This window comes from Cuculus canorus, chromosome 10, assembly GCF_017976375.1.
Source record: "Cuculus canorus isolate bCucCan1 chromosome 10, bCucCan1.pri, whole genome shotgun sequence".
NCBI lineage: Eukaryota > Metazoa > Chordata > Aves > Cuculiformes > Cuculidae > Cuculus > Cuculus canorus.
In genome coordinates this window covers 15,878,718-15,892,788 of record NC_071410.1, presented here as the reverse complement: position 1 = coordinate 15,892,788, position 14,071 = coordinate 15,878,718, and the positions used below count along the sequence as shown (strand labels likewise).

Below are 14,071 nucleotides of genomic sequence, written 5' to 3'. Positions count from 1 at the left end.
AGAAGTACTAACAAAAAGTTATTCTTCCATTGACTTCTAGTGTCACACATAGTTCCTCACTCTAATTCAACAACCAACCTTTACTGAAATAAAAGCACAGGAAAGTAAAATGCATAAAAGGTTGTGTAAGGGCATGACTAATAAACTATCAGATTCAGAGCCATTAAAAAAATCATAGTATCATAGTATAGTTAGGGTTGGAAGGGACCTTAAAGATTATCCAGTTCCAACCCTCCTGCCATGGGCAGGGACACCTCCCAGTGGATCAGGCCTCCCAAGGCCCATCCAACCTGGCCCTGAACACCTCCAGGGGCGGAGCATCCACAACCTCCCTGGGCAACCTGTTCCACTGTCTCACCACTCTCATGGTGAAGAAATTCTTCCTAATGTCCAGTCTAAATCTACCCCTCTCCAGTTTACACCCACTGCCCCTGGTCCAATACCCACAAGCCTTTACTAATACCCCTCTCTACCTTTCCTGTAGGCCCCCTTCAGGTCGCTATAAGAGCTCCTCTGAGCCTTCTCCAGGCTGAACAGGCCCAATTCTCTCAGCCTGTCCTCATAGAGAAGGTGCTTTAGCCCTCGGATCATCTTTGTAGACCTCCTCTGGACCCGTTCCAACAGCTCCATGTCCTTCTTATGTTGAGGATTCCAGAACTTGACACAGTATTCCAGATGTGGTCTCACAAGAGAGGGGTAGAGGGGCAGAATCACTTCCCTTGCCCTGATGGCCACACTTTTGATGCAGCTCAGGATACAGTTGCCCTTCTGGGCTGCGAGCGCACACTGCCGGCTCATGTTGAGCTTCTCATCGACCAGCACCCCCAAGTCCTTCTCTGCAGGGCAGCTCTCAAGCACACCATCCCCCATTGTGTACTGAAAATGGGGATGGCCCTGACCCAGGCGCAGGACCTTACCCTTGGCCTTGTTCAACCTCATGAGGTTCTCAGAGGCCCACTTCTCCAGCCTGTCCAGGCCCCTCTGGATGACATCCTGTCCTTCCGGTGTGGCAACTACACCACTCAGCTTGGTGTCGTCCGCAAACTTGCTGAGGGAGCACTCAATCTCGCTGTCAATATCATTGATAAAGATATTAAACAGCACCGGTCCCAGTACAGACCCCTGAGGGACACCACTTGTTGTGGATCTCCATCTGGACTTTGAGCCACTGACCACCACTCTGAATACGACCATCCAACAAGTTTCTTATCTACCTTACTGCCCACCCATCAATCCATATCTCTCCAGTCTAGAGAGAAGGATGTTGTGGGGGACTGTGTCAAAGGCTTTACAGAAGTCTGGAGAGATCAAACCCGTCGGTTTACCCGTGTCCACTGCTGCAGTTACCCCATCGTAGAAAGCCACCAAGTTGGCCAGACAGGACTTGTCCCTGGTGAAGCCATGCTGGCTATCATAAATCACCTGCCTGCCCTCCATGTGCTTTAGCATAGTTTCTACAAGGATCTGTTCCATGATCTTCCCAGGCACAGAGGTGAGGCTGACAGGTCGGTAGTTCTCAGAGTCTTCTTTTCTACCCTTTTTAAAAATGGACACAACACTACCCTTCTTCCAGTCACCAGGGACTTCTCCTGATTGCCATGACTTTTCAAATATCATGGATAGTCGCTTGGAAACCATATCTGCCAGTTCCCTCAGGACTCATCAGGTCCTCATCAGGACCCATAGACTTATACATGTTCAGGTTCCTTAGGTGTTCGTGAACCTGATCCTCCTCTACTGTGGGAGGAATTCTATCCCCCAGGGTCACCATCTTGCTGTCCCATGACCCAGGAGGGGTGATGAGAGCAGTTATCAGTGAAGACTGAGGCAAATAAGTTGATGAGTACCTCAGCCTTCTCCTCATCTGTTGATACATGATCTCCATTTCCAATCATCAGTGGAGCTACGTTCTCTTTGATCTTCCTCTTTTGACTGATGTACCTGTAAAAGCCCTTCTTTTGGCTCCAGCTGCGCCTTGCCCTTCCTGACTTCATCCCTACACAACCAGGCAGCGTCTCTATACACGTCCCAGGTACTCTGTCCCTGCTTGCATTGCCTGTGCAGTTCCTTCTTCTTCTTTAGTTTAACCATCAGGTCTCAACTCAGCCACGCTGGTCTTTTCTCTTTCCTGCCTGATTTTCTACACATGGGGACTGAGTGCTCTTGCACCCTGTGGAAAGCTTCCTTAAATATTTTCCAGCTCTGCTCCGCTCCCTTCTCTCAGAGGACCACTTCCCAGGCGGTCCTACCAAGTAATTCCTTGAAGAGCTGGAAGTCTGCTTTCCTGAAATTTAGTGTCCTGACTATACTCCTCACCTGTCCCATATCCCTCTGGACTGTGAACTCCACCAGTGCATGATCACTGCATCCCAGGCTGCCGCCAATCCTAACGTCACTGATAAGTTTGCTTGTATTGGCGACGATAAGGTCCAGTATTGCTTCTCCTCCGGTGAGGGTCTCTATCAGCTGGACTAAGAAATTATCTTCGAGGCACACCAGGACTCTCCTGGATTGCCTACAGCTTGCCGTGCTACTTCTCTAGCACATGTCTGGGTCGCTGAAGTCCCCGAGTAGGATGAGAGCTGGCGAGCGCAAAGCCTCCTGTAGCTGGAAGAAGATGGCTTCATCAGTTGTCTCACCTTGATCAGGTGGCCTGTAGTATACACCAACCAATAAAACATTCATCTACCTAAAAAAGAAACCCAACTAAGACACATACTCATCTCTAGATACTTGGTTTGGGGCAAGTATCATGGTTAAGTTTCCAATCACAGATCACAATCTACCTTCAAATATATGCCTATCTTCTTACATCTACTCACTCTTCTCATTATACGCTTTTTCAAAAATAAGCCCTCTGGAGGGGGAAGTTATAGGTAGTTACACAATCAAAAAATATACATAATAGACATCAATAAAGTACATACCTGAACATAAAATGTATACTTGAATAAAGCAGTTGGATGACAGCTAACTTAATTTCCCTCTGAAGTCACAGTAACAGATAATTGCATACAAATGCAGTCCTACGTGCCCTTCATTTCTGACTCAGATTGGGATGAAGAAGTTTAAAACCAGACTATGCCTGTGCTCCTCCGCTCGACTCTGCACCTAGTGAAGGCTAAAAAAGAGCTGTCACGTGAAAGTCAAGGAGTTACCTTGGGGGGATCAGATTTTCCCACATTCCTGCCTCCAAAACTGGGTGCCAGGTCTCTCCTCAGATCCGACCAGCCAAGGGAAAACATTGAAGAGATGAAAGAAATTTATCGCTTTCCTTCTTTCCTACCCACTATCTCACAGATCTGGTATTTGCTTAATAGTGCAACACTTAGACCTACTACTGAAGAGGGATAGAGTATACTGTGAAATATGACAATGACACAAGCCATTCAATGTAGGACTCTGGTCTAGTCTTAAGTTATCCTGGCATCAAACTGAGAGGATCAAGAAAAGAGAACACAGTTTTCATGTTCATACCTGAACACTGAAACATCTTCCTCCAGCGAGAACACAACCACAGAATAGCCCCTTAAGCTTCCCAACTTGTGCAAGTCGGCATTAGCATTAGCCCCACGTTTGTCTGTGGTGACCTAAAGGAGGGCTGACTTCAGAAGTTTGCCTTACTTAAAAGCAAAATAAAAAAACCAAAGCAACGTCATCAGATTCTTATGAACTGCAACATGAGAAAACTTAAAGAAAATATATTCTAATTCAAGCAATATACTATTAAAAGTACATTTTTCCTCTCCAACTCCAATAACAGAAGTTTTCGCTATATCACTCATAAGTAAGTATTGAACATTGCTAAAAGTCACATCAGATTTTGAGGCTTACCCTTAAACCGCAAAGATACGTGACTTTCTGAAAGCAGATTTTTTCCTAATACAAAAGTCAACTGAAGTCACTGGACTCATCTCCAAACATGAAATCTGTTCACAGAACAGTGGAAGGGTTTAACCTGTTTACTCCAGAAAGTGGTCTTCTAGGAAAAAACAATGCTAGTGCCACAGCTTTGGCTGTGCTGCTGCAACACCACAAACATCACCAAAAGTCTCCAGCACTCACTGCTCCTCCCGCCCGGTCCACACCTCCCGGCCCACAGCACCCCCTGGGGGCGGGGGCGGCCACTGCAACAGCGCAACCCGAGGCCATGGACAACCACCACCCACCCGGCAGATCCAGGTCCTACTCCAGGAGGAGCCCAAACTCCAACCAACTGTGGAGAGTGACTTGGCACACTAGAAACTCCTGCCTGGTAGGAATGAATCCAGTATCTTAACCAAAACGTTTAATCTGCATGTAGCTCCACTTAGTTCCACCTCTGTCCATAGCCAAAAGGACAGAAGAGTCAGGAGGCAGGAAGAATAGATCAAACTGTGGGACTGCCAGGGACAGTGGTAGAAGAGCTTTGGGACCACGAAGAATTTCCATTTTTACTTGCCCTTTGACTGCAGAAGTGGAGGTGATCTAAAACACTGGATAGGTTCAGATCTAAACCAGTGCAATAAGCTTACACGTCACCATTTACATGTTCGTCATGCACATGGAAAACAGCTATTTCCATGTCTCTGTAAGCTTCCTGGTTTTCAACATAAAACTCCAATTCTCTGCTTATCCCAGTTTCCCAAGAACTAAGTTATCACTTCATGCTCTCCCATTGTTCATCAATGATTCCCCCCCCACAAGGAAATTGAAGTTGTCAGTACGTGAATGTTTAAGTGATACTAAGAAAGCGAGCAGAGCTTATTTAAGAATATTAAACTGATATGTTGATGGCTGCTATCAATCACTTCTTTCCATTACAAGACAATTACTGAAGCAGATGAAGCTCTTGGAAAAATTCTAACATTTAGCTGACAAGAGAATCTACAACACATTCTTTTCCAGTATGTTTTGTTAATTATACGCATGCACAACACAACACTAAAACCCAACAGCACCATTTTGCACACTCAACACATTCTCTTAAGTTTCCAAACTAATCAAAGAAACGGTCACAGTGTAGGCAGAGATCGCACAGTTCTCATTTGACAAAACACAGCACTCCAGTAACAAAACCAAGAAGCATTAAGTAACCAGCAGAAATATTTGCTTTTGGGGATTCGTTCAGTAAACATAAGCAAAGTGTTTTACAGAAACCTTAAACAACCCGTTTATGCCAGCACATAAGCTCCAGAAAACCTAATCTCTCCTATGATATTTGCCTGCAGCAAAACAGCCGAGAGAGTAGCACCACAAATAAATACGACAAATGAGGACTCTCAAATCACTCTAAATTTGAGCCATAAGTGACAAAGAGCCATCTAATTAAAAAAAGTTCATAATGCTCTGATGCGCTAACATTATTTCACAATGTGACTAAGTCTAATGCAGTTGCTCCCACCAGCAAGAGCACGCACTCTCAATAGTTCGTGCCTGCAGCTATTTCCTACAGGAGTCTGTAGTAACATGCAATATTCAAGAGACACTGTCTGCATTACTTTTTTTAAAAAATAATTCAGTTGCTGTTGATAAGTCACACTGAAACAAAATAAAACTGAAGAGAACATTTAACTGACAATTCTATTTACGCTCCTTCCAAGTAAAAATGATTTCATTCCACACATTTATGCCTTTGAAGACTTCAACACATAAAGCTGGAATGTGATATGTTCATGGAATTCAAGTTAAATTAATGGCCAGCTAACTGAATACTCCTATTTTAAAAATTGAACACTCTTGAAGCAGCACAAAGCATTTTAAAATCCAATATCTTACTAAGCCATGAACCCACACATTTTTTGTCATTTTACAGAACACAGTTTTTTTAAATATAATTTAATATCACAGCATTAATTTGAACCAATTTACTTAAACCCATAATGTCAGCTTTTGGCTGCAAAACATCAAGACTATATGACTAAAAGAAAAGAATTGTACATAAAATTTAACTAGCCTACTTAAATACAAGTTTAACAAATCCTTACACTGACCATTGACTTTACTCAGTAGTCTCTTCCTGAAACTGTAAATTGATGAAAAAGCTCCAAAAACATAACTCTGGGCCAAGTATATAACTGGGGAGACAGCTGAGCACCAGGAAGTTTCACGGGAAAGTTAAAGTCTCTCCTATCCCCCAGTTCCATGCCTGGGTTTTTTGTTTGTTTGAATTTAAGCTTATACAACATCCAACTTTAAGTTGACCACAGCTAACTTCATACAAACAACAGCCACAGAAACTGACGGATTTCTCTCACAGGTTGCATAAAACCCACCTGTAGGTGACACGGTAAGATGCCACTGGTTTTACTAAGGACAACAGGAGTCCCATCAGTTACAGACCAAGGTCTATGTTAGATCTAGGAATTAACTCGTATTTTACTCCTTTCTATAACTCTGGAGCTTTCGCAGCCTTTGTTGAATTACTCAGACCAGCGGTGGGCATTCGACCTCATTCAGCTCCAGGGCCACCAGCATGGCAGCTATCTTCTCCTTGTTATCATGGTTACAAAGGGAAAAAGAAAAACCACCCACACCAGACCTGTGGCATTGTGACTGCGACTGACCACCACTCAGATTTTCCTGGAAAAATCAAAAGTCGGGGATAATGAGCAAGCAATACCAAAAAGCCGCAGAGTAATGTACGTCAGTTGCACAATCCCTCGTGGTATTTATTTACCTGCACATGACCAACCAGCCTGCCCACTCGTGTTTTGTAAGTCTGTTGAGTTCAATACCAAATAAACACTGCAGGAACAATAATATACGAATAGACAAGGGATATGCAGAAAAGAAACCATGGAAAAGCGGAAAAGTTGTTTTAAATAGTCAAGCATTACAAACGAGAAAAATCATCAATCACGAATGGAGGCTGAATTGCCAGGAGTTAGCAGCCAGACCTACATCTGGGAACCCCTTACAATGAGAAATGCTGTTCCCGGTCACAGAATCACAGAATCACAGAATGACCCGAGCTGGAAAGGACTGACGAGGATCACCGAGTCCAACCCCTCTGCCTGCACAGGACAGCCCACGGTAATTTAAAACAGGACAGCACAAAACCAGCCGTAAAGGACTTCGAGGGAAACGCTACAAAAGGCGTCTTCCTGCCGTTCCCTTCCCCGAGAGCCCGTTCCGCACGGTGACCTTGGCGCCGCCGCCAGCGCTCGGGGCGGCCAATGGGCGGCGGCGGCCCGAGCAGGCCGGGCCCGGCGCGGGGCCGCCCGTGACGCACTTGGGGAACGCGAGCCCCGCCATGGCGCCGCCCCGGGGCACCGCCGCGCCGGCGCCCCCGCCCCGGGCACCGCGGCCGGGAGGGACTCGGTCCCGGCCGCCGCCCGCAACTCCGGTGGCGGAAACTTCGCGTTAACTCTCGGCGCCGCCGCCCGGGGGAGGGCGGCGAGCGCCGCGCAAGAAATAAACAAAAAGCAGCTGAGCGCCTCCGCTCCGCGCGGAGGACAAAATCCGGGGGCAGGGGGTCCCGGGCTTCCACGGGACGGAGAAATCGCATCGGGCGGGTGGCCGGCCAGAGGCGGCCGGGAGAAAACCGGGACGCCCCAGAGCCAGGGCCCGCTCCTCGCTCCCTGCCCCTCCAGGGTCCCCTCGCCGCGGCCGGGGCTGGGACAGAGCCGGGGCCCCCCCAAAGCGCCAGGCCCGCTCGTCGCTCGCACCCGGCCCCTCCAGGTCCCTCCCTACGGCCTGGGAGAAAACCAGGACACCCCAAAACCAGGGACGCGCAAAAGCCAGGTCCCCGCTCCTTGTCTCCTGTCTCTCCAGGTCCCTCAGCACGGCAACAACTGTGTGGGGGTTGTTGTTGGTTGTTTGGTTTTGCTGGGTTTTTTTGTTGTTTTTTTTCTTAAACCCCATGTAGAAAAAATAAGCGCCGAGAAAAGAGAAACACCAGGAAAGGTCTCGCTTCCTACCTGGGCAGGGTTCAGCTCAGTTCAGTGCGTGCCGAGGAGGAGGGGGCAGAGAAGCGCTATCTAAAACAAAAGTGGCGCCAAAACCCCCCAGTGAGGAGCTTTCTTCCTCCTCCTCCTCTGCCCCCTCCCCCAGCAGGGCCGGCGAGAGCCCGGCGGGGCTCCTGCAACACGCGGCTCCCGGCACCGGGCGGCCCCGCGCAACTTGGCAAAGGCCCCTTCCTTACAAAAAACAAACAGGGAAAGGCGCACGGAAGCTGCCACAACTCTTCCTGTGCGCGGGCAGCGCCGGGGAGCTTCCCCCGGGGCACCCGGGGGGGGAAACCTCGCCCCACAAAGCCCTGCCCCGAGCTGGGCGCCGGGCCGGGGGCTCAGCGGGGGCGGCAAGGGTCGGTTCCCAAGTCCCCACCGGGGCAGGGGGGGATCCGGCAGCTTCCCGAGGAGGCAGCGGGTGGGTCCCCCTCGTCCCCACCGGGGCAGGGGAGGCGCAGGTTGTTCCCCAAGTCCCCACCGGGGCAGGGGGGGGTCCCGCAGCTTCCGCAGGGAAGGCGCGGGTTGGTCCCTGCCGGGGCAGGGGAGGCGCAGATCGGTCCCCACGTCCGCACCGGGGCAGGAGGAAGCACCGGGTCGGTCGCCACCGGGCCAGGAAGAGGCATCGAGTCGGTTCCCCACGTCCCCACCGGGGCAGGGGGAGGCAGCGGGTCGGTCCCCACCGGGGCCGGGGAACTCTCTCGCCGGCCCAGCCTCTCTAGAAGGCACCGAGTCGATCCCCAGTCCCCATCAGGGCAGGGGAAGGCAGCGTGTCGGTTTCCAGCGGGACAGAGGGAGGCAGGAGGTTGGTTTCCCAAGTCCCCACTGGGGCCGGGGACTCTTCCGTCGCCGGCCCAGCCTCTCCAAGAGACACGGAATCTATCCCCATTTCCTCACCGGGGCCGCAGAACCCCCGTCCCAGCCTCTGGGACAGGGCCGGCCGAAGCTGCCCCACTCGGCTTAGCCAGCTCAGAGCCTCCCCCCCGCCCTGCGCAGGGAGGTCTCGCCCGGCGGGAAGCGGGGCAGCTCTGCCCTCTCTGCCTCCCCCACCATTTTCTGCTGCGCGGCGCAGCGCCCTCCTCCATGGGGCACCGACCCCTTTCCCTCGCCGCGCGGCCTGCCCTCGCTCGCTCGCTCGCACACAGACACACACACACACACAATGCCCGAGCCTCCATCTTGCCGGCAGCCCCCGCTCCGCTCGGGAAAAGGGCGGAGGAGCTGGTTCTCCATTTTAACTCGCTTGCGGGCGGGCACCGAGGCTGCTCCGCGCTCCCCCCCCCCCACCCCTCGCTCCGCGCTTCCCCCCCCCCGCCAGGCCTGGCGGGGAGGGGGGGGGGGGGGAAGCGCGGAGCGAGGGGGGGGAGCACGAGGGGCCGGATCGTTGTGGCCTCACGGCCTCCATCTTGTCTCAGCGGCCCCCCCCCCGGCCCCGCCGCCCCGGTCGCCGCCATCGCCAGTCCCCCCGCCAAACTTCCAGAAGCTTCGCCGCCATTTTCTAACTTACCTTCCCCAGCGGCGGGCGCAGAGCGGCGAGCAGGCCCCGGGCCCGTAGCTCCGTTCCTGTTTCCCGTTCGACGCGGTTGCCGGCCGTTCGGCCCGTCCTGTCCCGGCGCCCGGGTCTCGTCGGGGGGAGGGGAGGGTGTTTCGGGAGGGCGAAGGGGAGCGGGCAGGTTGTTTAATTTGGCGGCGGCGCGGGGGATTGTTTGGGGTGTTCGCTGCGCGGCGGCTGCCGAGCGAGGGGAGGCCGCGGGCGCCACCTGGCGGACAAGCGGCGGCGCCCGCTCTCCTGGGCGAGGGGCGACACCTGCCGGGCGGAGCGTGCGGCGCCGCCAGCAGCGGCGTAAACAACGTGAGGCGCGTGCGCGGGGCGGGGGCGGGGGGAGGAGGAGGGGGCGGGGCCGCGCGCGCGGGGCGGGATCGGGGGAGCTGAGGCGCGGGGACGGCCCTAAAAGGAGCGGGAGCGGCGGGAGGGACGCGGGCAGAGGGGGATCGGGATCGGGATCGGGATCGGGATCGGGATCGGGATCGGGATCGGGATCGGGATCGGGATCGTCATCGTCGTTTTACAGCTCAGCGCTGAACCGGGTGCCCTTCCAAACAAGGCGTCCCGTCTGGCCACAGCAGTGCGTGTATCTGACAGTTATAGAGAAAGAGCCGTCTGACTCCTCAAAGGTGGTTTATTTCTTAGGTTATCCAACCCCCGCTGGAGACTCTCTGCAGGGTCTGTCTTGACCCCAGACAACTGCGTCCAACAAGACAATTAAGCACATCAACACATTGTTGCAACTCTAAGAGTGTGTTTATTCTTTCAGGTTATTCATATTCATAAATATATAGCTATATAATATATAACTATATAATATAACTATATGTATATACTATATAACATATATGTTATATATAATATAAAATATATTATATAAATACATAATCCATAATGGCAGCCTGTTTTAGTGGAGTGTCCCTGTCTGTGGCAGGGGGGTTGGAACTAGATGACCTTTAAGGTCCCTTCCAACCCTAACTATTCTGTATTATATATTACAAATAGCTATATGTTTATATAATATACAAATAATAGATAATATTATTTCTATAATATACAATATATAAATAATGCATATTATTTGTATGTTATAAATAGTTATCTATTTATATATAATATATAAGTAATATCTATTCTATTATACAGCTAGCATGGCAAGCTGTAGGCAATCCAGGAGACTCCTGCAGTGCATTGAGGATAATTTCTTGATTCAAAAAAATTCAAGGCCAGGTTGGATAGCACCTTGGGCAGCCTGATCTAGTGGGATGTCCCTGCCTGTGGCTGACCATGGCAGGGGGCTTGGAACTAGATGATCTTTAAAGTCCCTTCCAACCCTAACTATTCTATGATTCTGTGATTATATGATATATATATTTTTATGTATTATATAGTTATATATAATATATAAATATACAGCTGCCAGATAGAGAACTTTTCCATTAACATAAAATACACACTTCCAAAAGTAACATTTTTCCTGCACATGCGATTCCAGTAATGTATGCTCTGCTGGAGATACAATAGGGCCATTCCTGTTGCAATTCAAATCCATATATATATATAAAATACATATTATATAACTATATTAAATATAAAACTATATATTATATATAATATATTCTATTATAAATATATAGTATATACTATGAATATTATATGAAAATATATATGTCTATGTCCATATAAATTTTATGTATGTTTATATTTGTTTTCAGGTTCCTATGGGCAGTGGCTACGAACTGGAGAGGGGCAGATTTAGACTAGACATAAGGAGGAATTTCTTCACAGTGAGGGTAGTGAGGCCCTGGCCCAGGTTGCCCAGGGAAGCTGTGGCTGCCCCATCCCTGGAGGTGTTCAAGACCAGGTTGGATGGGCCTTGGGCACCTGAGCCAGTGAGAGGTGTCCCTCTCCATGGCAGGGGGTTGAAACTGGATGATCTTTAAGGTCCCTTCCAACCCAAACTATTCTATGATTCTATGATTTATCCATGTCTGGAGATTGTCTGCATATGATCTCTTGATACAAGACAGATTTATATTACAAGATAATTAAACATACAAACCAGCTGCAGCAAAAACGTATCCATTAATTCTCATATGGAGAACAAGGCGATGCAGACAGCAGCAGTGTTGGCTTTTCTTGTGGTTGGGAGTGTTATGGAATGTTTCGTCCTTCTGCTCGTCACGAAGAGAGATCCCAGTTTAAATTGGCTTTTGCTCCTAGGCTCTAAGTGCAATTCCTTTTTCCTCCCTGCGTGAAGATTCATGTAAATCTGTAATGATCACATATAAGCAGTGTAGAACACTTTGAGTGACCAGATATAAATTGTGTGAAGCTTATTTTTCTGTACACACAATTCAGTAGTTCCTTCTATGTTTTTCTTCCCTGTATTGTGTGATGCTAAGCACATTCCTCATGCTGAATAGTTGCACAGAAGCTCATAGTTAGATCAGTCAGCACAAGAGTAGTTTTGTCCTGGTAATTAGTCTCTAATCATCCTACTTTAATTTTTGGGTTAGCATAACTAAGCAGGCATTAAGCTGAGTTAGCTGCTCACCTGCCTAACAAAGGCAGGACACTTAGAGAAAAGTATCCATCAGTTCCAGTCTTTTAAAAACTGAGATGAGGCATCCAGAGCAAATGACACTTAGAATGGAAATTCTGATCAGGTAAGAAGTGTTAAAAATAGAAAAACCAGTGTAACATCAGTTGACATCAGTCATCTAGCAATTCAAGATATAATCTGTCAGTTGGTACATGAGACACACTTACAAAAATAAATTGTATTCTATAGCTTGAATTCGTGTTTCAGAACTTTTTTTTTTTTCACCTCCTGTCAAGGTTGGGGTAAAAAATAAGAAAGAAAAGATTCCCTTTTAGGGAACGCTTTAAAATAGTGTCCTGGATGCCTACTCATAAAACTACATTCAAGTTTTTAGTTACAGCTGCAGATGCTGATCTTTAATGTGAATTTGTTAACTTCTGTCTGGAAATGGTAGAAGAATTGTGAATAAAAGATAATATGTTTAAAAAAAAAACAACATGAAACTTCAAATAAATTTTAAACTTGCCCATGATTTAGATGGTTGTTAAAAGACAGAAATAGATGGAAAGGAGCCGGGTCCATTTGTGCCTTCCCTGCAAAGCCACCTTCTGCCAGCTGCCAGGTAGAGAACTTTTCCATTAACATAAACTACACACTTCCAAAACTACTATCTTGCCTGCACATGGGATTCCAGTAACGTATCCTCTTGCTTGAGATGCAATAGAGCCACTCGTGTCACAATTCAAATCCAAAACTCAGTAAAATTAGAGTAGCCTACTGAGGGCTGTCAGAGGCACAACATAGAGGCAGCTTCAGAGCGAGCTGCTCGTGGAGTCCACGCATTAGCATGTGCATCAGATATTTAGTCTAATCCAAAACCACCACAGTTCACTCTTGACCTCACAGCTGAGAATTTTTTTAGGTAAATGTCTTTCACAGAAGAAAATGTGACATAGTTTTTAGGGTGTATTCTTGAAGAAATGAGCACGCATGTGCCTACCGTGGTAGAGTTCAGCGTATTTCCCAAGCTGACTCAGGGAAGCCCAGATTCATGGCATTTCCAGGTGCCCTGACTCACAGGACGGAATTCGTTGTTTTAAACTTGCGACAACTAAGCATGGAATCGCTGGAGACCAGGCTCCAGGTGCAGCAGCACGTTACAAACCGTTGGTGCAGAGCCTGCAGCTAAGAGGATTTTGCATTCTCCAGTTCATTTCCTCTCTCCCAGTTGTTCCATTCGGCTATTTGCCCGGCTGCTGTCTAAGCAAAACCGTTGCCTCATCAGGGGATGGGGGAGGGACATCTGTTTTCTAAGGGACTGGTTCCATTTTTTTTTTACTCCCCAAACCAGGTAATTTCTCAATGCTATTTAGAGTACAATGACAGAAGAAGTTGAAGGTGCAATATGCTCCTATGGAAGCCAGGAATGCTTCTGCTCTGCTCCACTGACAAGAAGGTAGGAATTTCTTAAGCTAGCTGTATCCTGGGAGGATTCCTAACATAGCACCACACTTGGATCGTGCAAATAAATACATAAGCCAGTTTATAGAGCACACACCTAGGTAGAAAATGCAACAATCCCTGAAATGGTGAGTAGGAATGCAGGGGGCAGAAAAGTGGAACAAGTTCTTAACCACTGTGTTTGTGGTCTTTTATAGGGGACAAAACTGGCTCTCTGAAGAGCTTGCCTTCTGCACTTTCCCCATGAACTGATTGTGCTTCTGGGACTGAGCCTTCCAGTTGATACAACAGGGAAGATGAGATGAAAAGCATTTTCTCTGCTAGCACATCACTTCTTTCTAAGCTAACAGTTCCAGAATAGGTTTGTACCGTCTGTTCAGACTCTGGGAAGAAATCAAAGATCATACTGAAATTTCTATACAGTTTTGGCACTCTAGCATCCTTTCCAATACAATGAAAACATGTGAAAGATGAAAAAAATGTTTTATCCAAGTGTAATATGGAATAGAGATTTTTTAAATTCTGACCTTCCTAGAGGGAACTGGCATCTGATATAAAGTTCTGTGGAAAACTGCAGGAGAAAGTATTCTA

At 48.3% G+C, this 14,071-nt stretch overlaps 2 protein-coding genes across 5 annotated transcripts in view; one reads left to right on the top strand and one right to left on the bottom strand.

Annotated features, from left to right (window-relative positions):
- Window positions 1–9,682, bottom strand: part of STAG2 (stromal antigen 2) — an 80,613-nt gene extending 70,931 nt beyond the window's left edge. For 3 of the 4 annotated variants that reach the window (XM_054076067.1, XM_054076064.1, XM_054076066.1), the window contains exon 1: window positions 9,436–9,682. The gene's annotated coding sequence lies outside the window, so the exon portion shown is untranslated. Of the gene's footprint in view, window positions 1–7,901; window positions 8,046–9,435 lie in introns of those variants that run through there. The other variant, XM_054076065.1, reaches the window with a different exon arrangement.
- LOC128853188 (collagen alpha-1(I) chain-like) lies at window positions 6,844–10,163 on the top strand. The gene is made up of 4 exons (XM_054075845.1): window positions 6,844–7,014; window positions 7,108–7,745; window positions 7,850–9,181; window positions 9,344–10,163. Exons 1-4 carry the CDS (start codon window positions 6,844–6,846, stop codon window positions 10,161–10,163), a joined length of 2,961 nt encoding a protein of 986 aa, XP_053931820.1.
- Window positions 10,164–14,071: the final 3,908 nt, after the last annotated feature.